The following is a 25,995-nucleotide window of genomic DNA, read 5'->3' as shown; positions in this document are numbered from 1 at the left end:
GAGTGACAGGCAGTTCCTCTGTGGTGCTGAATAGGTAGGATGAATATGGTGCACAGTTAGAGACTTATACTCTAATTTTATCCCCTGGGGAACCGGTCCCCTAAGTTGCAAACCAATTATTAATCTTTAATGCTATAAAAATAAATTAGAACTGAACTAATACTATGTGAGGTATAAAACATATAATTAATCTCTATGGAATATCATATAGAATTTTTTTAAATGCCTTAATTTGAAAAACAATTGTTCAAAACCAAACATCTCTCCCTCCACATTTCATGGTGCTATATGGCATTCCATCCTACTGTTATATATATGGGTCACAGATCACATTTCCATAATAAAATAACATGAATATTTTTATCAATTCTTTCTTTCTTATAATATTACAAAATCTCCTCAACTCCAGCAAGGAACAGTGACTAAAGCTTCATCAGAATCCTTTCAAATACTGGGAAGGAGGTAACCTGCTGGTCAAATAGCTGTTAATAGTCCGTACTTCTTAGGCCCTTGTTATGTGTTAGACCCTATTCTAAATATTAGATAATATTAAATTATTTAATCATCATGATAACCACCAAGAGAAAAAAATGCTATCTCTAGGTCTGTCTTACAAAGGAAACGGTAGAGGCACAAGCACTGCATTATAACTTGAATGGACTGAAAATCAAACATCCTTCACAACTAAAAAGAAACCCTCACCAGCCCATATTTTATGTATTAATTTCATGAATATAAAAGCATGTGTCAAAGCAGAAATAACTTGGACTACTGTTGTTTTGAAGGCTGTCTTCAATTTTTAATATTTGTTTTTCTTGCAGTAGAAGCACCTTAAAACTCATTCTTCTTTGGTGAAATGTCCATGCAAATATTTTGCATGTTTGACTTCCTGTCCTCTAGTTGTACGTGCTCTTTGTATATTATGGTTATAAACCTTTCACCAGAGATATATCTTGTGACTTTGGCTCTTAAATTTATATCCATGGTCCATTTTGAGTTCATGTTTGTATTTGCTGTGAAGTATAAATTTCAGTTCAACCTTTTACATATGAATAGTCAGTTACTCTTTATCATTTATTGAAAGGGGGGTCCTTTCCCATTAAATAGCCCTGGTAGCTCTGTCAAAAATCAACCAACCACTAATCTGTTTATTTTGTAATTATCAATGTTATTACATTGATGTATATGTCTACCTTACACCAGGTCAAACACCATGTGTTACAATTTTGGTATTAAGTACTATTCTTTTGTTAAAATTATTTCTAAGTATTCTTTCATGTCATTATTAATAAAATTGTTTTCTTAATTTCACATTCAGGTATTATCTTGTGACTATATAAAAATAAAATTGTTTTTCTGTTTTGATTGTATATCATGTCTGTGATGAACTCAATTATTAGTTCTAGTGGTTTGTGTATGTGTGTGTAGTCACTATTCTTCTAAAATATTTAGCGTGTATTATTAGATTTATTTTCTAATATTTTTGTTGAGAATTTTTTTAATCTACAATTGTGAGGGATGTGATGTCATGTTGTCTTTCCTTGTATTACTTTTTTGACTTTGGTATCAGGGTAACATTTGCTAAGTAACATGAATTGGAAAGTGATCTCCACCATTTTGGACCTGAGTTAATCAACAATTGCTATTATTTCTTACATAGATATTTAGTTAAAATAACCAGTGAAGCTATCTGTGTCTTGATAGGATGGAAGAATATTTTAATTATAAATCCAATTTATTTTCTTATTATACGTTTATACAGATTTTTAATTTTTTTACTGTCAATTTTTGGAAACTGTCTTTTTTTTATTATCTAAGTTGACTAATTTGTTGGCATATATTGTTCATAATATTTAATATCTGGAAAGTCAGTCTTCCCTCGGATCATGTTAATTAGTATGTCATTTCATTGTCTCTCTGTAAGTCCTCATAAATTGTTGTCCATTTTATTGATCTTTTCAAATTTTAAATTTATTGATTTTTATATTATTTTTTATCTTTGTATTATTGGGTTATACTCTAGCCTTTATTATAGCTTTCATTTTATTTATCTTGTTGTTGTTCATTTGTTTGCTTTTTTTTAGTTCATTTTTTTCTAGTCTCTCATTATGAAATCTAAGGTTCTAGTTTGAAAATTTTCTTTTAAATCTCTAAATTTCCTTCTTTTAAAATATATCTCTTTTTTCTTATTATTGAATTTATTGGGATGACACTGGCTAACAAAATTATACACATTTTAAAAGATTCAGTCTATGGTCATAAAATGCATCTTTTAAAATGTTATAGATTGTGTATTTACATTCAATTCAAAATATTTGATAATTTGTCTTGCTCTTTTTTTAATTTTTCTATTGAATTCAGGGAGAGAAGGAGAGAGAGAGGAGGAGGAGGAAAGAGGGAGAGAGAGAGAGAGAGAGAGAGAGAAGCATCAACTCACTGTTCCACTGAGTTGTACTATTTGGTTCTGTACTCATTGCTTTACACACATGTCCTGACTGGGGATCGAACCCAGGACCTCACAGATGGGGACAATGCTTTATCCGCTGAGCTACCTGGTCATGTATGAATTTTTATTTTATTTTATTTTATTTTATTTACCTTTGGTTTCTTTAGAAGTGTATTTAAATATTAAAGTTCTGTGTATATTTTAGATACAATTCCTTTACCAGACATGCGCTTACCATTTTCCCTTTAGATCAATGTTGGTTTTGAAACTAATCCCGACAGCCACCTCCCAAAACCAAACACACAGCAGACACTTGACAATGATGAAATATTTTTGATTGGCACAACTACAAGACAGCAATGCTGGCATCTAATGTGTAGAGGCTATGGGTACTGCTAAGCAGCCTACAATGCACAGGATAGTACTTCACAGCAGAAGTTATCAATACAAAATGTCAACAATGCTTAGGTTGAACAGCCCTGCTCATTACTCAGTTGACCTTGAACAGCATGGGTTTGAACAGTGTGGTTGTGCTTATACAGATTTTTTTCCCAATAAATACCTGTCCTAGAGTCTATGGAGACAGAAGACCAACTATAAGAATTGATCTATGCCATTTTTTATAGAGGAGATGAGTATCTGCAAGTGTTGGTATCCACAATGGTGCTGGAACCAGAGGGAACTGAAGGTATTAAAATTTGGTGGGAGTCAAAAGTTATATGCAAATTTTTTACTGTATGTGTATTGGTACTCCAATCCCACATTGTCAAGGGTCAAATGTATAATGGTTCTTGCATTCAATCTTTTTTTTTTTTTACTTTCTTTCTCTCTGCTTTGTGCTCTCTGAGCTTCTTGGATATCAGTTTCATGTCTTCTGTTATGAAGTTGAGCGATTTAGGTGGCACATGTAATCAAATCTTCATGTAAGACATTCTCACTGAATTTATGAGCTCTGCAAGAGAAAATCTAGGAAGATGAAATAATGTCCATTTACTTCTATAGTTACAAAGGGGAAAGCATCTGAAATAACTTCTATACTTAGAACTAATTTCTGTCTAAAGACGTGTTCATATATTGTGACACAAAGAATGGACTGTACACTTATTTAAATCATACTTTACTAATTTCTTTTTTAATTTTTTACTTATTATTTAGACAGAGAGAAAGAGGGAGAAAGAGAGAAAAAGAAACATAAATTTGTTGTTCCACTTATTTGTGCACTCATTTGTTGATTCTTTGATATGCCCTGACTGGGGGTCAAACCTGCAACCTGGTATATTCAGACAACACTCTAACCAACTGAACTACCCGGCAAGAGTAGATCATTACTTTAAATATCAGTTAAAAAATTAAGTTAATAACAATATACAAAGGAAGGTGGATTATTTATAAATATATAAAACGTTTTGGTTATATTACACATGTGCATATTTGAAAAAGTTTTATTTGGATGTATCATTATAAATTTAAAGCATATAATAACCCCAAATTATTTCATCAACCACTATAAGACTGTTGTCCAGTTTTAATTTTTCCCACACAAAAACAGCTGGATTTTTCCTCCCAATAAGTATCTGAACAATTCAGAATTTTAACCAAATACAATGATATAGGACAAAAGAAGGAAATTTAAGTAATTCCAGCAAATTTGATGATAAGAATAAAAAAGATAAATATGATGTTACAGAATTTTTAGAATTAGATACCTGTGTCTATTAGGACAACTTGTAATAAATATTACTACTATTAAAAGTAAACAAATCTTCCCTAATAGACACAATAATCTAGATTTTTTATTTCTTTGTTTAGATTAGCATAAAAATTGACAGTTAATTTAAAAGTACATTCCAACCAAAGGAAAGCAGTAAGCTCTCAATACCTACACAAACCCACTCATTTATTTTATGAAGTCTATTTAGATAGTACTTATGAAAAGAATTGAGATATGCTCTTGGTCAGGCTGCCATATAAATTAATAATATATTTATGCTGATTGGTAGGTAGTTGAAAGTAACAATAAAGGCATGAATCAAAACGACTCATCCCTAAAGACCTACCCCTGACTGCTCTCTCCACTCTATAACACTGCAGTCCAGTGATTCATTCCTCCACCAGCCTCCATTTTGAAATATTTTCTAGGAAGATATTTTGGAGCGCACCACTTTTCTGAGAGCTTCTTTCACATCTTTGTTCCTGAGACTGTAGATCAGGGGGTTCAGCATGGGAATCACTACAGTGTAGAACACTGTGGCCACCTTGTCAGTATTTGTACTGTTGCCAGAACTGGGCCGGCAGTAAGTGAACAGGATTGTCCCATGGAAGACAACAATGGCGGTGAAGTGGGAGGCACAGGTGGAGAAGGCTTTGCGCCTTCCCTCTGCAGAGCGCATCCTGAGGATGGTGATGAGAATAAACAAGTAGGAGGTGACAATGATCATGATGGTGGTGATCTCATTGAAGAAGGTGACAATGTATAGCAACAGTTCATTCATTGAGACATCAGAGCAAGCAAGAGATAAGAGAGGGGGCAAGTCACAAAAGAAGTGATCAATCACATTGGATCTATAGGCTGGGATCTCAAGAGCTAAACACAAGTGGATCAGAGAACACACAGTTCCGCCAAGGTAACAACAAGACACCAGCTCCACACAGAGATTCTGGGACATTGACACCATGTACAGCAGAGGGTTACAAATGGCCACAAAGCGGTCATAGGCCATCACAGCCAACAGGAAGACCTCGGTGATTGCATAGGCACAAAATAAATAAAACTGCACCATGCATCCCACAAAGGAGATGGCTTTGTCTGCATTTAAAATATTAGCTAGCATCTTTGGTACAATGATTGTGGAGTAACAATAATCTATAAAGGACAGGTGGCTGAGGAAAAAGTACATGGGAGTGTGAAGTCGGGAGCTGACGTGAATCAGCGCAATCATGCCCAAGTTTCCCCAAACTGTGACTCCATAGATCAGCAGGAAAACCATGAAAAGAAAGACTCTCAGCTCAGGGGCATCTGTTAGTCCAAGCAGAATAAACTCGGTCACAGCAGTGCAATTCTCCTCCCCCATTGCCACCAAATGTCCGGGTAGGAAACCAAATAATAACCTCTCTGTTTCTTCTAGAAATAGAAAATGGAGGAAAACAACCAGTAAATAATTTCAGAAAATTTAACATTGATATCTATCAAAAAGTGTATTCAGGAGATAAGAAAGAAAAAAGTTGTAAAATAATTCAAACTATCAGTTGTCTCAGTTGGTCCCACTGATCAAAATTCACGTAAACATCTCTGGAAACGTTAAATGATCCCAACTTTGTTACAGTAGATTAAGATGATCAACTAAAATTCAGTGGTTTGATGGTTTTTAAAACAGATTCAGCCTGACCAGGCGGTGGCACAGTGGATAGAGCGTCAGACTGGGATGTGGAAGGACCCAGGTTCGAGACCCCGGAGTTGCCAACTTGAGCGTGGGCTCATCCGGTTTGAGCAAAAAGCTCACTAGCATGGACCCAAGGTCGCTGGCTCGAGCAAGGGGTTACTCAGTCTGCTGAAAGCCTGTGGTCATGGCACATATGAGAAAGCAATCAATGAACAACTACGGTGTCACAATGAAAAACTGATGATTGATGCTTCTCATCTCTCTCCGTTCCTGTCTGTCTGTCCCTATCTATCCCTCTATCTAACTCTCTCTCTGTCCCTATAAAAAAATTAAAAATAAATTAAAAATAAAACAAATTCAATGATACACTCAAATCCACTGAAAAATTGACTTCTATTCTCTGAAAAAAGTATACTCTATCATGATAACACCTACTGTGATTCTATAAAATATAGACTTTTTTAGTGGTATCTATTAGGAACATAAATTTGATACATACAAAAGTTTTCATAATTCCATTTTTAAGGTGTGTGACAAATTTTTGAGAATTTGTCTCATGAAAACCCTTTAAATTTGGAATTATGAAAAAAGAGAATTAAAATATATACTTAAAATGACAATTTTCATGTCACATTTACAAAGTGGTTTGATCAATTATAATAGCAATGACTTATGCTAATAAAGACATAGGAAGATGAGACTTTTCTATAAATTTTTATGGAAAGTAAATAGACCACATATACTATTAGACTTAACCCTGAAAACAACAAAAGCTATCTTATAATGTAATGAGGTATTTTAATGAGATATTTAATTACATTGACAAAATTGTGAAAAACTATATTCAAAGCTACATTGCAGCATTGTTCATAATACTAACAATGGGTCAGTTTAATTGTCAAAAAGATAGCAACTGTTAAACTATGGTGCATCATATCTGGGTAGAAATTGTCACACTATTTGAAATTATGATTTGAAGATGGTTAATTTTTTTGTGAAAGATATATAATAAAATCGCTTTGTGTATACATGTGGATGGAAGTTATGCACATATGGAGGTATGAATATATATTATATATATTTTATGTTATCACTGTCATTTGGCTATAATGAAGGATTAATCCTTTACTCATATTAAAAAGGGGGCAAGTGAAAACTTTACCAGGCTCACTGAAGTACCTGATTGTGGAAGTGGTTACATTGTATATTCTATATAAATTGGATCTACCAGTTAGATCTTTCCTTAAAGAAAGGCATAGTAATTAAAGAATTTTATTCTCTGCCTCTCTCCTAGACAACAGGCAGAGCACACCGATGACTTTGTATGCACGTATGCATAAAAACTGAGGGAAGAGATTCCGACTGAAAACATAACCTGGCATTTTCTCCATGTCTTGAGATCACTTTAAAGTGGAAGCAAATCACCTTCCTGAAATCATGGTTTTCTCATTACTTGATCAAAAAATACCCCCAAATCCTTAATAATTTGCCCATTTCAGAGATAATTCAGGAAAATCACCTTGGAAAAATTCATTCCTATAGTCGAGGCTAATAATAAAAAACTCGTTCATGATAAACCCAAAACAAATCCTTAAGACCTCACTCCTCAAATTCATTTAGAGAGTCCCCAAGTCCTGATTATCTCTCTCCAGGCCATCATTCAGACACATAAATTCCACCCTCAGAGTTAGGGTGACAGCAGTATGGAGGTTACCAGAAGGAAGAGAGGTGGGGAGTAGCAAAGGCTAAAAGGGGTCAGATATGTGATAATGTTAGAAGATTTGACTTTCGGGAGAGAGAACAGAATGCAAGATGATGTTTCATAGAATTGTACACTTGAAACCAATATAATCTTATTAACTGATGTTACCCAATAAATTTAATTTAAAAATAATAAAATACTCTATTAACATAAAAAAATTAGGGTGACTAATAGGGAGTGACACCATGGTCATAAATTTTAGATTCCATGACAAAAACTGGTGTGAAATAAAATGGAAAGAGATGAGAGAGAGAGAAAAACCACCATTTGTTTATTCTGTATTTTCTCATACACATCAACATTTGATGTTGCAGAGGAAATTATTCTAATTTCACAATTAACTGTGCCTGAAGGCTAAAAGACAAAACCTTTTCAAACAGCAAGTGTATAGGAATATGGTCTATTAAATCATTCTCCAATTAAAAGACAAATGATTTAGCTAAGTCTTTAAATAATTGTTTGCTGTGGGAAAATATCCACTTGCATTTTCAAGTAACCAGAACCTAGTTTTAGCTCACAAACCTGAGTGGAAGACATTTCCTTCCTGGTGCTGAAAATGTTAAAACAAGTATAGAGTACACAGAGACTTATAGTATAATTTAAGCTCCCGGGAAATGGGGTCCCCTAAGTTCCAAATAAATTATTAATCTCTAAGGTATAACAAAATATATAGAAATTAAACTAAGACTACATGTGATCTAACACCAATAATAAGTAGTCTCTGTGGGATACCATCAGGAAATTTATTTTTTAAATTATCCCAATTTGGGAAAAGAACTGTTTACAGCCATATACAGCTCCTTTTAGATTTTATTGTGCATTATGATATTACACCGCGGTGTCATATTTGTGGATCACAGCTTATCCTTGCCATAATAGCATGAATATTGCTTAGAAATTCTCCTTTTCCTATGATATTAAAAAATCTCCTGAATTTCTATAGGACACAGTGACTAAAGCCACAACAGAATTCTTTAAATACCATAAAAATAACGAAGCTACTGGTAAGGAAACTATATAATAGTTCACATTTATTGGGCACTTATGATGTGTTAGAACCTATTCTAAATATTATACAGCATTAACTCATTTAATCGTCATAATAACCCATCAGGAAAACAATCCTGTCTCTAGATCTGTCTTACAAAGGAGATGAGAGAGGCACAAGCACTGAGTTGTAACTTGGATAAAGTTATGATAAATCACAGGAAAAGGGATCCATGCTGCTCTGTGGCTTTTCCCATCCTTATGACTGCACGGGGAAAAGAACAGACTCAGAGCCAATGCTGAGGCTGCATTTCCCTGCATGCCCAATGCCAAAGTCATTCAATGGGACCCCTTCAATGACCTGTTCTAGGTGTGCTCATCTTCTGACTATCCAATGTCAATGTAGGCTACAGTGTTCTGCTAGCCCAAGTGTATCACTGAGTGTACAGTGTTTTGAGTGAATAGTTTTTTATACTCTCAACTACTATATGGTTTTTCATTTCCATATTGCCTTGGACAATTAACAAAATAAAATCTCTCATCAAGCCATAATTATTGAATTACCCCCATTATAGAAACCTGTGAGCCAGAAAAAAATTGGGAAGCATAAATATTGTTGCTCTTAAGGCCATCTTTAATTCTTTAATTCTTCAGTTAAGGCATCTTAAACTTATGGTATGGCTGCCTGCCTCTTTCCATATGACACACATTCCTTTTAGAATACATTATCTTTGGTGAAAAGTTTACTCAAATATTTTGCCTATTTTAAAATTTTTTCTTGGCTTTCCATACTCTAGTTGTAAGTGTTCCATATATACAATTGATATAAATCCTTCATCAAACATATCACTTGTACTTTTGCTCTTAAAGTTTAGGTCTGTAATCCACTTTGAGTTAATATCTGTGTATGATATGAGGCAATGGTTGAAATTCAACATTTTCATATGTGAATATCTAATTATTTCTTTCAGTTCATTGAAAGGATTATTTTCCCTGGTGTATTGCCTTGGCAGGTTTTTACAATCAAGAAAGATATTTTATTGTATACCATTCTGTGGTGACAGTTATGTTATTGTTTTTCCTCTTTAATACTTTCATTTATCAATCTCCTTGTTTCTAAATTTCAGCTGCAGGCAAGCAATCCATTCTAATGTTTAATTTTCTTTAGATTGATTGTTCAAAAGTGGAAATAGTATGGTTCCCACTCCTCCACCCCCCCACACACACACATATTATAAAAGACATTTGGCAGTTGATTTGTGGATTATTTTTGATTGTCATAACAAGAAGGAGTGCTACTGGCATCTAGAGTGTAGAGGCCATGGATGATGCTTAATATCCTACAATGCAACTGATAGCACTCCACAAGGAAATTACTCAGTGTTAAGATTGCAGTAGTTATAAATAATTTCTCAATATGTAATGCTTTTTGCATTCAATATTTACTGCTTTACTTTCTTTCCTTCTTTGGTATGTGTGTGTATTCATTCTGTTTGAGTTATCTGTAATTTTGGTCCTGCAGTGTCTTTTGTTATTTTAGATAGTCTTTTTTTTTAGGTGATAAGAGGGGAGATAGTAAGGCTGACTCCCACATGCATCCTGACCGAGATTCACCCAGCAACCCTATCTAGGGTCACTGCCTGGGTACAGAGCTATTTTTAGTGCCTGAGGTTGACACTCCCATACCAACCAAGCTATCCTCAATGGCCAAGGTCATGTTCAAACCAATCAAGCCAGTGGCTGCAGGAAGGAAAGAGAGAGAGAAGGGGGAGAGGGAGAGAAAGAAGCAGATGGTTGCTTCTCCTGAGGGCCCTGACAGGGTATTAGACCAGGGACATCCATATGCCAGGTCAATGCTCTATCCACTGAGTCACCAGTGAGGGCCTATTTTAGAAAATTCTTAACCATTATCTCTACAAATATTTCCTCGGCCTTAAACTCATTCTATTTTACTTCTGAGTTTTCAAATATATAATAGTTATACAGACTATTCAAGGTTGTTATGCAGATAAAATATTTTCCTGTGTTTCTTCACTTTTTTCTCTGCATGTTATTCTGAGTATTTTTCATTGTTGTATCCGTGCATTCAAAATACTTTCCTTGAGTATGTTGAGACTATTGTTGTGCACATTAAAATGTGCTTTATCTGTTTTTTCAATACTATTTCTAGAATATTTATTTTTTAATATTAGTTTCTATAACTTTGTTGAAGTTCCCCACTATTCATACATGTTCATCCCTTTTCTACCAGTACTCACAGAAGTAGAGTTATTTTAGATACCCTCCTGATATCTCTAACATCTAAGTCATTAACCAAATCTGAGTCTGTTAATGTCTTTGTCTCTCTGTAATCAGTCATTTTCTCCTGCTTATTAGTGCTACATTTACATTTTCGAAAATGCATATCATCTGAAGGTCAACAAAATGCTCACATAAATGGCAATTTGCCTAAAAAATGATTTATATCTTTTGCTTAGCATTAAGAATAGAACTTTAAGCTAGGCTTCAGTTCTGTTGATAATATGATTGCTTCTGCGTTCCACAAACTTCAAATTCATCATTGTCATCTTATTTTATTGTGGGAGTTGGTTTGCCAGAGATTCTCAGTATCTAATCCACCTGAGCCTAATCAATCTAATCCATATGAAAAGGGAATACCTTTTCATATGGACCTCTCTCTAGATTCTTTCCCTCCCCCTAGCAATATCATTCTGTTCCCGGGAACTCTATGTTTGTGTTAATTGATTACCCTATGACCTTAGCTACATGGTGGACTCCAGAAAAGTTTTACGCTGGCAGAATATCTAACTTTTTCTGTTGTAAAATTGGAAGCTAATCCCCTACTAGTTTGTTATCTCGTACACTTTGGCCAAATGTATGTTTAACATTGGTTTTAAAAAAATTCAACTACGACTTATTTATAATAGGTTTTTCTAAGTTTTCATTTAATGTGTAATATTAAAGACTTTCCAAAACTTCTCTAAATGTGAGAAAGAAAATTTCTCCACTGGCTGTATGAGAATTCCATTTCTAAAAAACATATTACCAGATGTGTCTTTAACAACAAATAAAAGGGTTACAATTATATTTATTAAATTATTTAACTGAACATAGATGAAAAGGGATCATAAAACTTTGTAATATACTCTGCCTATCAAGTAGTCTACCACCAATACATCCACAAATATAGTAATCTGATAAAAAGAGTGCACAATAAATGCTAGTTTATACTCTGTTATAATTCAAACTATATTGAAATGGACAGGTGTTTTAAAAATTATTTCTGAATGTTTCCACAGCCAGACCCCTCCTACCACTGTCCCGCACCTGTGATAAAGTATGAAATATATCTCAACATAAGAAATCCCATATATGACAAGCTTATGGCTAACATGATTCTCAGTGATTAGAACTGAAAGCATTTTCTATAAGATCAGAAACAACTCAAAGATCCACTCTGGCTGTTGCTATTCAACATAGAACTGGAAATCTTAGTCAGAGCAAGAACAATAAAGAAAAAGAAATACAAATCATTCAAATACACTTGTGCAGAGTAACTAGAATTAAAAATGACTCAAGGACAAAAGAAATAATGCATAATCTGATGATCTTCAAATTAATCATGATGGACATAAGAGCGAAGGTATACACTGAAAATAACATGGTTTTTTTTCAAGTTAAATTTATAATGACTTATGTTAGAAGTCAATTTAAAATTGTAACAAATATATGGATTTCAAAAAAATAATTTATGTAAGAGTCTCACGAGGCCCTGACCCGGTAGCTCAGTGGATGAAACCTACCCAGCGTGCTGAGGTCACATTTCCACGTGGTCAGGGCACATATGAAAAGCAATCAAGGAGTTCACAACTAAATATAACAACTAAGTGGAACAACAATTCAATGCCTCTCTCTCTCTCTCTCTCTCTCTCTCTCTCTTTCTCTCTCTCTCTTTCCTTCTCCTCCAAATCCTTGGAAAGTATTTTTTATCACATGAATAAAAAAATAAATAACACTAATATAAATCATATTCTGCATAGCAGCTCTAAGAGGTGCCAAAGATGATTTGAAATCTAAAATGAGATAATGAAATCATATAAAATGTCACATTGGTATTTATTGAAACGTGTAGTGCCTTTGTGGTTGAAATCCCAATTCATTATCTTTATTTTATCACTCACTAATTTGAATACATTGGTCAGAATACTCAACAGTGTTTTCTTAAATTCCACAGAATAAAAATTAAGGTTTATAACTCTAACTTCACAAATATTTGATCATCCTACACCAAGATAGAGAAAAACACATACTTAATTTTAAAATAAATTGTTAATTGATTGCAATCAAGAGTAATATAATATTTTTGCTAATTTCCCACAGTCATGCCAGGTAAGATAAAAAATTAAGTGGGGGGCCGAAAGGGAATAAGGGGGTGGGGGGAGATATATTCGGTGGGACACTTAAATCTATGTAAACACAAATTAAAATCATAAATAAATAAATTTAAAGATAATATACAATGGATGGTGACTCATTTGTAAATATAGAAAACATTTTGATTATCATTACATATGTACATATTTGAAAAAGTTTTATTTGGATTTATCATTGTAAGTTCAAAATCATATAACAATAACAAATTATTTCATGAACCATTATGAACTGTTATCCAGTTTTCATTTTAACTTCACAAAAAAAAACAAGAATATTTTCTCCCAATAAGTTTCAAACTATTTGGAATTTTAATCAAATGCAAAAAAATGCAGGACAAAAGAAGGAAATTTAAATAATTCACACAAAATTGATGATAGAATTAAAAAGATAAAGATAATGTTATAGAATTTTAAAAAATTAGATACCTGTGTCTCTGAGGACATCTTTTAATAAATATTACTACTATTAAAACAAAATGAGTCCTTCCTAATAGATACAATAATCTAGATTAGCTATTTCATTGATTATATTATCTTTAATATTGATAGCTAATTTAAAACATTCCAATCAAAGGAAATCAATTACCTCTCAATACTTACACAAACCCACTCAACTATTCTATGAAGACTGCTTAGAGAGTCCTGATAAAAATAATTGAGATATGCGCTTGGTCAGGCTGCCATATAAATTAATAATATATTTATGCTGATTGGTAGGTAATCGAAAGTAAGGAAAAAAGCATGAATCAAAATGACTCATCCCTAAAGACCTACCCCTGACTGTTCTCTCCAATCTATAACACTGAAGTCCACTGATTCATTCCTCCACCAGCCTCCATTTTGAAATATTGTCTAGGAAGATATTTTGGAGTGCACCACTTTTCTGAGAGCTTCTTTCACATCTTTGTTCCTGAGACTGTAGATCAGGGGGTTCAGCATGGGAATCACTACAGTGTAGAACACTGTGGCCACCTTGTCAGTATTTGTACTGTTGCCAGAACTGGGCCGGCAGTAAGTGAACAGGATTGTCCCATGGAAGACAACAATGGCGGTGAGGTGGGAGGCACAGGTGAAGAAGGCTTTGCGCCTTCCCTCTGCAGAGCGCATCCTGAGGATGGTGATGAGAATAAACAAGTAGGAGGTGACGATGATCACTGTGGTGGTGATCTCATTGAAGGAAGCCACAATGTATAGCAACAGTTCATTCATTGAGACATCAGAGCAAGCAAGAGATAAGAGAGGGGGCAGGTCACAAAAGAAGTGGTCAATTACATTGGATCTATAGGCTGGGATCTCAAGAGCTAAACACAAGTGGATCAGAGAACACACAGTTCCGCCAAGGTAACAACAAGACACCAGCTCCACACAGAGATTCTGGGACATGGAGATCATGTACAGCAGAGGGTTACAGATGGCCACAAAGCGGTCATAGGCCATCACAGCCAACAGGAAGACCTCAGTTACCACACACGTGCAAAACAAGTAAAATTGCACATTGCAGCCCAGAAAGGAGATGGCTTTGTCCTCATTTAGGATATGAAACAGCATCTTTGGCACAATGGTCGTAGAGTAACAGAAATCCACAAAGGACAGGTGGCTGAGAAAGAAGTACATGGGGGTGTGAAGTCGAGAGCTGATGTGAATCAGCACGATCATGCCCAAATTTCCCCAAACTGTGACTCCATAGATCAGCAGGAAAACCATGAAAAGAAAGACTCTCAGCTCAGGGGCATCTGTTAACCCAAGCAGAATGAACTCGGTCACGGTGGTACAGTTTTCCTTGCCCATGTCTCCACTTCACTGGGGTTGGGGAAGAATGTTAACAGTTATTCTCCATTCTATGATCCCAAATTCAGTTTTAACTGTCTCCTAAAAAGACATGAGAATAAGTAGGATAGTTCATTTTTTCAGCCTATAGGACATGGCTCTTGTGAACTTTAGAAAATGTCCATACATTATAGCATTAAATGCATAGAGCTGACAGTCTGATTCACAGATCACACAAAAGCATTCACATCCATAAGTCAATGAGATTCCTTAAACTAGCTCCACACAATTTAAGGCCTGGAAGTGAATCATTAGAAAGACATCAAATATTATTTAGTTTGCCATATCCCTTTATGAAACTCAAGTCCCTTTTTTCCTTCTTACTTTTTAGTCAGTACTGGAAACACTGGGATCCCAGGAAATAATTTTTCAAAATATATAGCACTCTTCACTGTTTTCCACTGAAATGAGAAGTATGCTTCGTTAAGATGGCTAACCCACAGGGTATTTTTTATAAATGTTTTAGACGGGAAAAGTAGATTTTATGTATTTTATATAAACTTAGCATAGTGATTTTGTTAACTAGGTACTTAATGTCAGCCATTATTTAGTGAGTTGGTACTCTTGGATTCAAACTTCCTGTAACTATGACTCTGAAGCTTTGTAATGACCCATTTGACAAATAACTTCACTGCTTTCAATCTATTTGAAGACCTAATCAAAGGAGAGAATATAAAATTATTAACAAAAATATGTGCTGTCACATTGCAGCATTACTGATGATAGTAAAATTTAGAAGTAAGGTGTCAAGCAGGCAAGAACTGGTCAGAGTTATGGATATATATTATGGAAAACTACACAGCTGTTAAAATAATATCTTTGATTAATTTTATTATTTTTTTAATTGTTAGTTATCAATTCTAGAAAGAAAACAAGGGAAGGAGAGGGGAAGACTGAGAGAAGAAAAGAGAGAGAAAGAAACATCTATCTGTTCCTGGATGTGCTCTGACCAAGCATCGAACCGGCAACCTCTGTGTATCAGGACAACGGCCTAACCAACTGTTATTCAGCCAGGGCTGAATAATTTTAGTGACTTGAAAAATGACTACGTTAAAACGGCAAGTTAAAAAATAGTAAGCCAGACTGCACAGATATTATATATTCGTACATAATTTAAATTTTATATTTAATTCTGACAACATATGTAATACATAAATACTTTATTCCAATCATTTTTTTAAACATACAATATAGAAACTTGCCTGAATTCTCACATAATGTGTTTTATAGGGTTGACTCAAGAAGAGGGATATGATTTTTTTAAAAGAGATGGATACACTCAAGCCCTCTGACCTATAAAGAATGCCAACAGAGGGTAAGGACACCTTCATTAATTCTCTCCCCCCAACCTTTGGGAAATGTGTATGTGACTAGAGGCACCAGCTAAGTATTCCTGGAGGAAAGAGGTTCTGAATTAAAACCCAGCACTGCCAGGTATTGTGCCCATTCTTTAAATGACTTCAAAGAGGTGAGGTATATGTGCATTAAGAAATCCCAGTTTTGTCTGACCAGGTGGTGCCACAGTGGATAGAGCATCAGACTGGGATGTGGAGGACCCAGGTTCAAAACTCCGAGGTCGTCAGCTTGAGCACGGGCTCACCAGCTTCAGCAAGGGGTCGCTGGCTTGAGTGTGGGATCAAAGACATGACCCTGGGTCACTCGCTCTGCTATAGCCCCCCAGTCAAGGCACATATGAGAAAGCAACCAATGAACAACTAAGGTGCTGCAAAGAAAAATTGATGCTTCTCATCTCTCTCCCTCCCTGTCTGTTTATCCCTATCTGTCCCTCTCTCTAACTCTCTAACTCTCTCTCTCTCTCTGTCAAAAAAAAATAATTCCAGTTTAAAAACATAATTAATTATTCTGATCATATGATTTCTCTCTTCAGTGGTCAGTAAAAGTGAATATTTTTCTGAGTTCAAAGTAGTACATAATTTTGAAAAACTTTTTTCAAGTCTAAAGATGAAAATTTACACTGCTGATTTATTTACAGAGCAGTGGTTCTTAACTGGGAGTGATTTGTATTCCCATGGGGCATTTCTGAATATCTGGAGACATATTTGTTGTCAAAATAGGGAGGGATGCTGCTGACATCTAGCAAGTAGAGACTAGGGGTGCAGCTAAATGTTCTCTGATGCACACAACAGTCTCCTTTCCTTCCCCCGCACGCACATACGAGCAACACATGCAGACACCAAAATATTATCTGGTCCGAAATGTCCATAGTATCAAAGTTGAGAAACCTGCTATGGCGAGACAATTCAAAGTATTTTGCTCACAGGCAACATAGTTTCTCTCCTTTCTGCTTCAAAGGTGGTTCAAACGTCCATGTCCCTCCATGAGCAGTCCTGAGGGCCCCCTCCTGCCCCTCAGCCTCAGAGTGACTGTCAGGAGGATCTCCATGCAATTTATTGGGTTTCGGTGATGGAGTCGGTGCAGAGAGTGGGATGAGGGAGGGAGAGAAGAATGAAGCCTTCTTTACAATTTGTTTACACTCCGTCCTTTCACACTAAAAGCTTTTCTAAGACCTTTGGTTCTGAAGGTTAGATTGCTCCCATTTCTCACTGAGACGGTTTCTCAATACACACAGAGAAAATATTTTTACAAAGGAGTGCTCAAAACATGACATTTCTTCAGCCACCCTCTATTTAAGAGAGAACTATCTACAAATTTTAAAAAATATGTCTGATACTACTGCCCCCCTTTACAATTCTTCCTTCTCTTATTCATGGCTATAATAAAACACCTCAAGTAGAAAATCAAAGGAACAAGTTTCCAGATCCCAGAATAGATTCTGCATGTTGACTCCCAGAAAACCAGAATGCATTCCAATCAACCAACCTGTGGAACAGATGTTGTTTCCCCTGCTTCTGAAGATGTTATGATGGGAAACATTATAGGCTTCATGGTTTTTTGTGTGAGTGCATCCCTGGGGTTCATGTTCCTTAAGATTCTCTAAACAATCATTGATCTCTGTGGGATACCAACAAGATATCCAGAAAACACCACCATCTTGGGACTCAAATAATTATTGACTTCTATGAGATATAAACAATGTGAAAAAAAAAAAGCTATTCAACATGATTCCTTCAGAGTTTATAACGAATTTACAGAGCACTGTATGCTTCATCCAAGAATGGCTCTGTGAACCACAGATCACACTGATGTCGTGAAATCTATCAGTAGGTCTTATAAATGTTGCCTGTCTTACATTCAAAAGCTCCTTCGTCAAGGGCATAAAGTCTAAAATCATACCAGGGTTCTGTCAAATACCAAAAAAGGGAGGAAATAATCAACCTTCTGGTTTACTGATTGCTAAGTGTGAGGTACTGAATACAACCATTAAGAAATTTTATCTCCAAAACACTAAATTAAAAGGACATATACATCCATCTGTTCATTGCAGCATTATTTATAATTGCCAAGATATGAAAGCAACTTAAGTGTCCATCAACAGAAGAATAAATAAAGAAGTGGTGCATATATGACTCAGCCATAGAAAGAGAGTAAAATCTTACCATCTGCAACAACATGGATGTATATGTCTAGAGGATATCTAGAGGATATCTCACTGAGGGAAATAAATCAGACAGAGAAGTACAAATGCCATATGATTTCACAAATATGTGGAATCTAAAAAAACAGAATAATTGAACAAACAAAACAGAAACAAACCCATAGATACAGAGAAGATTTTGATGGTTGTCAAAAGGGTTGAGGATATGGCTGTAAAAAGAGAAGGGATTAAGAAGTATAAATTTGTGGTTTCAAAATAATCATGGGGATGCAGAGGAAATACAGTTCCATAATATTGTTAGAACTATGTATGGTGTCAGATGGGTACTAGATTTATTGGGGTGATCACTTTGTAAGTTATAGGTCTAATCACTGGTTTGTACACCTGCAACTAATATAACATTGTATGTCAACTGTAATTGGAAAATAAAAAATGATAAATGACATTTTATTTTTATAAAAATAAGTGAAATTAGTATAGTTACGTACCTTCATGAATGAGGCGACTGAGGCACAAACAGGTGTACCTTGCCCAAAATCACACATGGGATGATTGATAGAATGAGGCCATATACTGCTTTTTGAGCTGTGCCACCCACATGACTGTGTGAGGAGTAGAGCTACTAAATGATGCTGGGATGACATATGTTCTACTCAGTACCAGGAACCATGAAATGGGATTGCCTCAGGTTGGTTGACTAGACTACACTCTGGTTTTCTGGAAGTGGACATACATGATATTTTCTGGGATTGGGAAACTTGTTTATATTTATTTCTTTCTGGAGGTAATTTATCATTGCCATGTGTGAGAGAAGAAATAATAAAAAAGAAGGGCAGTAATATTAGATATATTTTTTTAAATCTGTATTTAGCCCACTCCTAATTAGAGAGTATCTTAATAGATGTCATGTTTTGATATCATTGAGGAATACATTAATTAACTGAAATTAAATATCCAAACACATTTCTCATTAAAAGAAATATTTCTAGAACATTTTTTCATTTTGATTAATTATATTTTATCCAAATGTACAATGTGATACTTTTAATTAGTGGTCTAATTATTATTGTGTCATTACAAGATTAACTTAATCCAGAAAGAAAAACTTCTGATATTTTCCAAGGTATTATGATTGCAAGAAATAAAAAAAGCATGTATGTAATTAATACAATTAAATTGTTCGGTGGGAGGAAGAGAATTGAATATGTGTTTAGAAGAGAAGATACAAATACGATTAGTTCAGTTGTTCTCTTTTGTGGATTTTTTTAATTTATGATTTCTAATTTGTGTTTATATAGATTCAAGCATCCCACCGAATGTATCTCCCACCACCCCCTTATTTCCCCTTGTCTCCTTCCCTCAATGCCTTCCCCCCCTTCCCTCCAGGATTTGCTGTCCTGTTCTCTGTAATGCTGTGTTATGTTTATATAATTTCATTACTCTCTTTCCCTCCTCTGATCCCATCTTCTCTTCTACATTCCCTCTGACCACTTTCTCTCTGGTCCCTTTGATCCCGCCTCTGCCTCTATTCTGATCCTCAGTTCACATTGTTCATTGAATTCCTCAAATAAATGAGGTCATATGGTACTTTTCATTCTCTCCTAGCTTATTTCACTTAGCATGATAGTTTCCAGGTCCATCCATGTGGTCTCAAAAGGTAAGATTTCCTTCTTTCTCATGGCTGCATGGTATTCCATTGTGTATATGTACCGTTGCTTCTTAATCCACTTGTCCACTGACGGACACTTGGGCTGTTTCCAGATCTTGGCTATTGTGAACAATGCTGCTATAAACATGGGGTTGCATTTCTTCTTTAGAATCAGCGATTTGGTATTCATAGGATATATTTCTAAAAGTAGGGTAGCTGGGTCAAAGGGCAGTTCCATTTTTAATTTCTGGAGGGATTTCCATACTTTTTTCCACAGGGGCTGCACCAGTCTGCATTCCCATCAGCAGTGCAGGACGGTTTCCTTTTCTCCACACCTTCTCCAGCACTTATTATGTGCTGTTTTGTTAATAAGCGCCATTCTGACAAATGTGAAGCAATATCTCATTTTGATTTTAATTTGCATTTATCTAATGATTAGTGATGTTGAACATTTTGTCATATGTCCATTGGCCATCTGTATGTCCTCTTTGGAGAAGTGTCTATTCATTTATTTTGCCCATTTTTGATTGAATTGTTTATCTTCCTGGTGTTGAGTTTTATAAGTTCTTCGTAAATTTTGATTATTAACCCCTTATCAGACATATTGACGAATATATTCTCCCATTGTGTGGGCTGTCTTTTTATTTTGTTAATGGTGTCTTTAGCTGTGCAAAAGCTTTTTAGTTAGATATAGTCCCATTTGTTCATCCTGTCCTTTATTTCACTTGCCCGTGGAGATAAATAGCAAAAACATTGCTACGAGAGTTAGAGGAGAGTTTACTGCCTATGTTTTCTTCCAAGATGTTTATGGTTTCACGACTTACATTAAAGTCTTTTATCCATTTTGAGTTTATTTTTGTGAATGGTATAAGTTGGTGATTCAGTTTCATTTTTTGCAGGTAGTTTTTCATTTTCCCAACACATTTATTAAAGAGGCTGTCTTTACTCCATGGTATGCTCTTTCCTCTTTTGTCAAATATCAATTTTCCATAAAGGTGTGGGTTTATTTCTGGGTTCTCTGTTCTGTCCCATTGTTCTATATGCCTGTTCTTATGCCAGTACCAAGCTGTTTTAAGTACAATGGCCTTGTAGTATAACTTGAAATCAGGAAGTGTGATATCCCCATTTTATTCTTTATTTTCAAGATTGCTGAGGCTATTCATGTTCTTTTTTGGTTCCCTATAAATTTTTGGAATATGTGTTCTATATCTTTGAGTATGCCATTGGTATTTTTATAGGAATTGTATGGAATTTATAAATTGCTTTGGGTACTATAGACATTTTAATGACATTTATTCTTCCTATCCATGAACACGGTATATGCTTCCATTTGTTTGTACCTATTCCTCCTTTCACTATTGTTTCTCTTTCCTCATTAAAATTCTTGTCATTCTCAACAAACAGAAAAAAGAGGAGAGGACAAATATTAACAGTAGCAAAGGAGGATGGAGTGCAGAAGCACTCATGAGATAACATACTACATGAATATAATATGTATTCTTTCTATTACTTCATGGTAACCACCTTGAAAAAACCACCACAGAAGCACATGGCTTGAAAAAAGAAGTAACAGAGGAAAGAAGCATGGATTACAAACAAACAAAAACAAATGATAGAAAAAAAGAACAAAACAAGATACAAAACTATCAGAAAGTAATATATAAAATGGCAATAGGCAATTCTCAAGTTTCAATAATTACACTAAATGTAAATGGATTGAACTCACCAATTAAAAGACACAGAGTATCAGAATGGATTAAAAAAGAAAATCCGGCCTGACCTGTGGTGGCGCAGTGGATAAAGTGTCGACCTGGAAATGCTGAGGTCGCTGGTTCAAAACCCTGGGCTTGCTTGGTCAAGACACATATGGGAGTTGATGCTTCCTGCTCCTTCCCCCCTCTCTCTATCTCTCTCCTCTCTCTCTCTCTCCCTCTCTCCTTTCTAAAATGAATAAATAAAATACAAATAAAAAATAATAATAATAAAGGAATACTTACATTAAAAAAAAAAAGAAAATCCAGCTGTATGCTGCCTACAAGACACACATCTAAGCAACAAGGATAAAAACAAATTCAAAGTGAAAGGTTGGAAAACAATACTCCAAGCAAATAACATCCAAAAAAAAGCAGGTGTAGCAATACTCATATCTAACAATGCTGACTACAAGACAACAAAGGTAATCAGAGACAAAAACAGTCATTTCATAATGATAAAGGGGACATTGAATCAAGAAGACATAATACTTCTTAATATATATGCACCAAACCAAGTAGCACCAAATTTTATTTATTCATTTATAGAGAGGAGAGAGAGAGGGAGAGAGAGAGACAGAGAGGAAGAGAGAGGAGAGAGAGACAGAGAGAGAGAAAGGGAAGGAGCAGGAAGCATCAACTCCCATATGTGCCCTGACCAGGCAAGCCCAGGGTTTCAAACTGGCGATCTCAGCATTTCCAGGTCGACGCTTTATCCACTGCACCACCACAGGTTAGGCACAGAAGCACCAAAATATATAAGACAGCTACTTACTGACCTAAAAACAAAAGCCAACAAAAATACAATCATACTTGGAGACCTCAATTAACTTTGATGGCTCTAGATCGGTCATCCAAACAGAGAATCAGTAAAGAAATATTGGCCTTAAATGAAACACTAGAATAATTGGATATGATACACATCTACAGAACATTTCATCCCAAAGTGCCAGAGTATACATTTTTCTCTAGTGTACATGGAACATTCTCAAGAATCGACTGTATGTTGGGCCACAAAAATAACATCAACTAATTCAGATATATTGAAATTATACCAAGCATATTTTCTGATCATAAAACCTTGAAACTAGAATTCAACTGCAAAAAAAGAGGGAAAAAACCCACAAAAATGTGGAAACTAAACAACATACTTTTAAAAAATGAATGGGTCACAGAAGAAATAAACACAGAGATCAAAAGATATATACAGACAAATGAAAATGACAATACGACAACAAAGACAACCCAAAACCAGCTGAAGAAAGGAAATAATAAAAATCAGACCAGAAATAAATGAAATAGAGAACAGAAAAGCTATAGAAAAAATAAAACAAGGAGCTGATTCTTTGAAAAGATCAACAAAATTGACAAACCCTTGGCAAGACTCACCAAGGAAAAAAAAAGAGAAAGGACTCATATAAACAAAATCCAAAATGAAAGAGGAGAAATCACCACAAATATCATAGATATACAAAGAATTATTGTAGAATACTATGAGAAACTGTATGCCACAAAATTTAACACTGGATTGTTAAGAAATGGATAAATTCCTAGAACGATACAATCTTCCTACACTGAGTCATGAAGAAGCAGAAAGCCTAAACAGACCCATAAGCAGGGAGGAAATAAAAACAACTATCAAAAACCGCCCCAAAAATAAAAGTCCAGGGCCAGACGGCTACACTAGTGAATTCTATCAAACATTCAAAAGAAGACTTGGTTCCTATTCTATTCAAAGTCTTCCAAAATATTGAAAGAAGAAGCAATACTGCCTCATAAACACATTTTATGAGGCCAATCTAACCCTCATATCGAAACCTGGCAAGGACAACACAAAAAAGGAAAACTACAGACCAATATCTCTAATAAATACAGATGCTAAAATGTTAAACAAAATACTAGCAAATCAAATATAACAACACATTAAAAAAATAATTCATCATGATCAAGTGAAATTCATCCCAGAATCACAAGGATGGTTCAACATATGTAAAACTGTTAACGTAATATACCATATTAACAAAACAAAGAACAAAAACCATATGATCTTATCAATAGATGAAGAAAAGGCATTCAATAAAATACAACACAATTTTATGTTTAAAACACTCAACAAATGGGTATAGAAGAAAAATATCTCAACATAATAAAGGCCATCTATGATAAACCATCAGCTAACATCATATTAAATGGCATAAAACTGAGAACTTTCTCCCTAAAATCAGGAACAATAAAATTGTCCACTGTCCCCACTCTTATTCAACGTAGTGCTGGAAGTCCTAACCAGAGCAATAAGACAAGAGAATAAAATAAAAGGCATTCATATTGAGAAAGAAGTAAAGGTTTCACTTTTTGCAGGTGATATGATCCTCTACATCAAAAACCACAAAAACTTCACAAAAAGACTAACAGAAACAATAAACCAATACAGTAAGGTCGTAGTATACAAAATTAATTTACAAAAGTCCATTGCCTTCCTATATGCCAACAATGAAACATCAGAAAACGAGCTCAAAAAATAATTCCCTTCATGGTTGCAACAAAAAATAAAATACATAGGAATAAACATAACAAAGAATGTAAAGTACCTATATAATGAAAACTATAAAGCATTGTTAAGGGAAATCGAAAAAGATATAATAAAATGGAAAAATATTTTTTGTTCTTGGATAAGAAGAATAAATATAGTCAAAATGATTATATCACCCAAAGCAATATACAAATTTAATGCAATTCCCATCAAAATTCCAATGTCATTTTTTAAAGAAATGGAACAAAAAATCATCAGATTTATATGAAACTATAAAAAACTATGAATAGCTAAAGCAATTCTAAGGAAAAAGAACAAAACTGGGGGCATTACAATACCTGACTTTAAATTATATTATAGGGCCACGATAATCAAAACAGCATGGTATTGACAGAAAAACAGACATTCAGACCAATGGAACAGAATAGAGAACCCAGAAATAAAACCACATATATATAGTCAAATAATTTTTGATAAAGGGGCCAACAACACACAATGGAGAAAGAAAGCCTCTTCAACAAATGGTGCTGGGAAAACTGGAAAGCCACATGCAAAAGAATGAAACTCGACTACAGTGTGTCCCCTTGTACTAAAATTAATTCAAATGGATCAAAGTCCTAAATATAAGACCTGAACAATAAATCACATAGAAGAAAACATAAAATACTAAACTCATGGATCTTGGTTATACAGAGCACTTTATGAATTTGACTCCAAAGGCAAGGGAAGTGAAGGCAAAGATAAATGAATGGGACCACATCAGACTAAGAAGTTTTGCATAGCAAGAGAAACTAACAACAAAATAAACAGACAACTAAATGGGAGATGATATTTTCAAACAACAGCTCAAATAAGGGCCTAATATCCAAAATATACAAAAAACTCATAAAACTCAACAACAAACAAGCAAACAATCCAGTAAAAAAATGGGAAGAGGACATGAACATACACTTCTCCCAGGAAGAAATACAAATGGCCAACAGATATATGAAAAGATGCTCATCTTCATTAGCTATTAGAGAAATCCATATCAAAACTGCAATGAGATACCACCTCACACCTGTGAGATTAGCTATTATCAACAAGACAGGTATTAACAAGTGTTGGAGAGGCTGTGGAAAAAAAGGAACCCTCATTCACTGTTGGTGGGAATGTAAAGTAGTACAACCATTATGGAAGAAAGTATGGTGGTTTCTCAAAAAATTAAAAATAGAACTACCATATGACCCAGCAATCCCTCTACTGGGTGTATACTCCCAAAACTCAAACACACTGGTATGTAAAGACACATGCAGCCCCATGTTCATTGCAGCATTGTTCACAATGAAACATGAAAACAACCAAAAAGCCCTTCAATAGATGACTGGTTAAAGAAGAAGTGGTACATATATACTATAGAATACTACTCAGCCATAAGAAATTATGACATCGGATCATTCACAACAACATGATGGACCTTGATAACATTATACTGAGTGTAATAAGTAAATCAGGAAAAACTAAGAATTATATGATTCCATGCATAGGTGGGACATAGCAATGAGACTCGGGGACATAGACAAGAGTGTGGTGGTTACCTGGGGGGGGAGGGAGGAAGGAATGGGGTGGGGGGAAGGAGGGGCACAAAGAAAACCAAATAGAAGGTGACAGAAGACTACATGACTTTGGGTGATGGGTATGCAACATAATCAAATGTCAAAATGACCTGGAGATG

At 34.9% G+C, this 25,995-nt stretch overlaps 2 protein-coding genes across 2 annotated transcripts; both read right to left on the bottom strand.

The window, feature by feature from the left end:
* Positions 1–4,581: 4,581 nt before the first annotated feature.
* LOC136320770 (olfactory receptor 5L1-like) lies at positions 4,582–5,517 on the bottom strand. Its single transcript, XM_066253922.1, has one exon. It carries the CDS (start codon positions 5,515–5,517, stop codon positions 4,582–4,584), a length of 936 nt encoding a protein of 311 aa, XP_066110019.1.
* An 8,343-nt stretch (positions 5,518–13,860) lies between these two features.
* Positions 13,861–14,796, bottom strand: LOC136320768 (olfactory receptor 5L1-like). The gene has a single exon (XM_066253921.1). The coding sequence runs from the start codon at positions 14,794–14,796 to the stop codon at positions 13,861–13,863; it is 936 nt and encodes a 311-aa protein (XP_066110018.1).
* Between the last annotated feature and the right edge of the window lie 11,199 nt (positions 14,797–25,995).

Source organism: Saccopteryx bilineata, chromosome 1 (assembly GCF_036850765.1).
Source record: "Saccopteryx bilineata isolate mSacBil1 chromosome 1, mSacBil1_pri_phased_curated, whole genome shotgun sequence".
Classification (NCBI taxonomy): Eukaryota; Metazoa; Chordata; class Mammalia; order Chiroptera; family Emballonuridae; genus Saccopteryx; species Saccopteryx bilineata.
The sequence above is the reverse complement of the archived record's forward strand: the minus strand, read 5'-3'. Positions and strand labels throughout refer to the sequence as shown.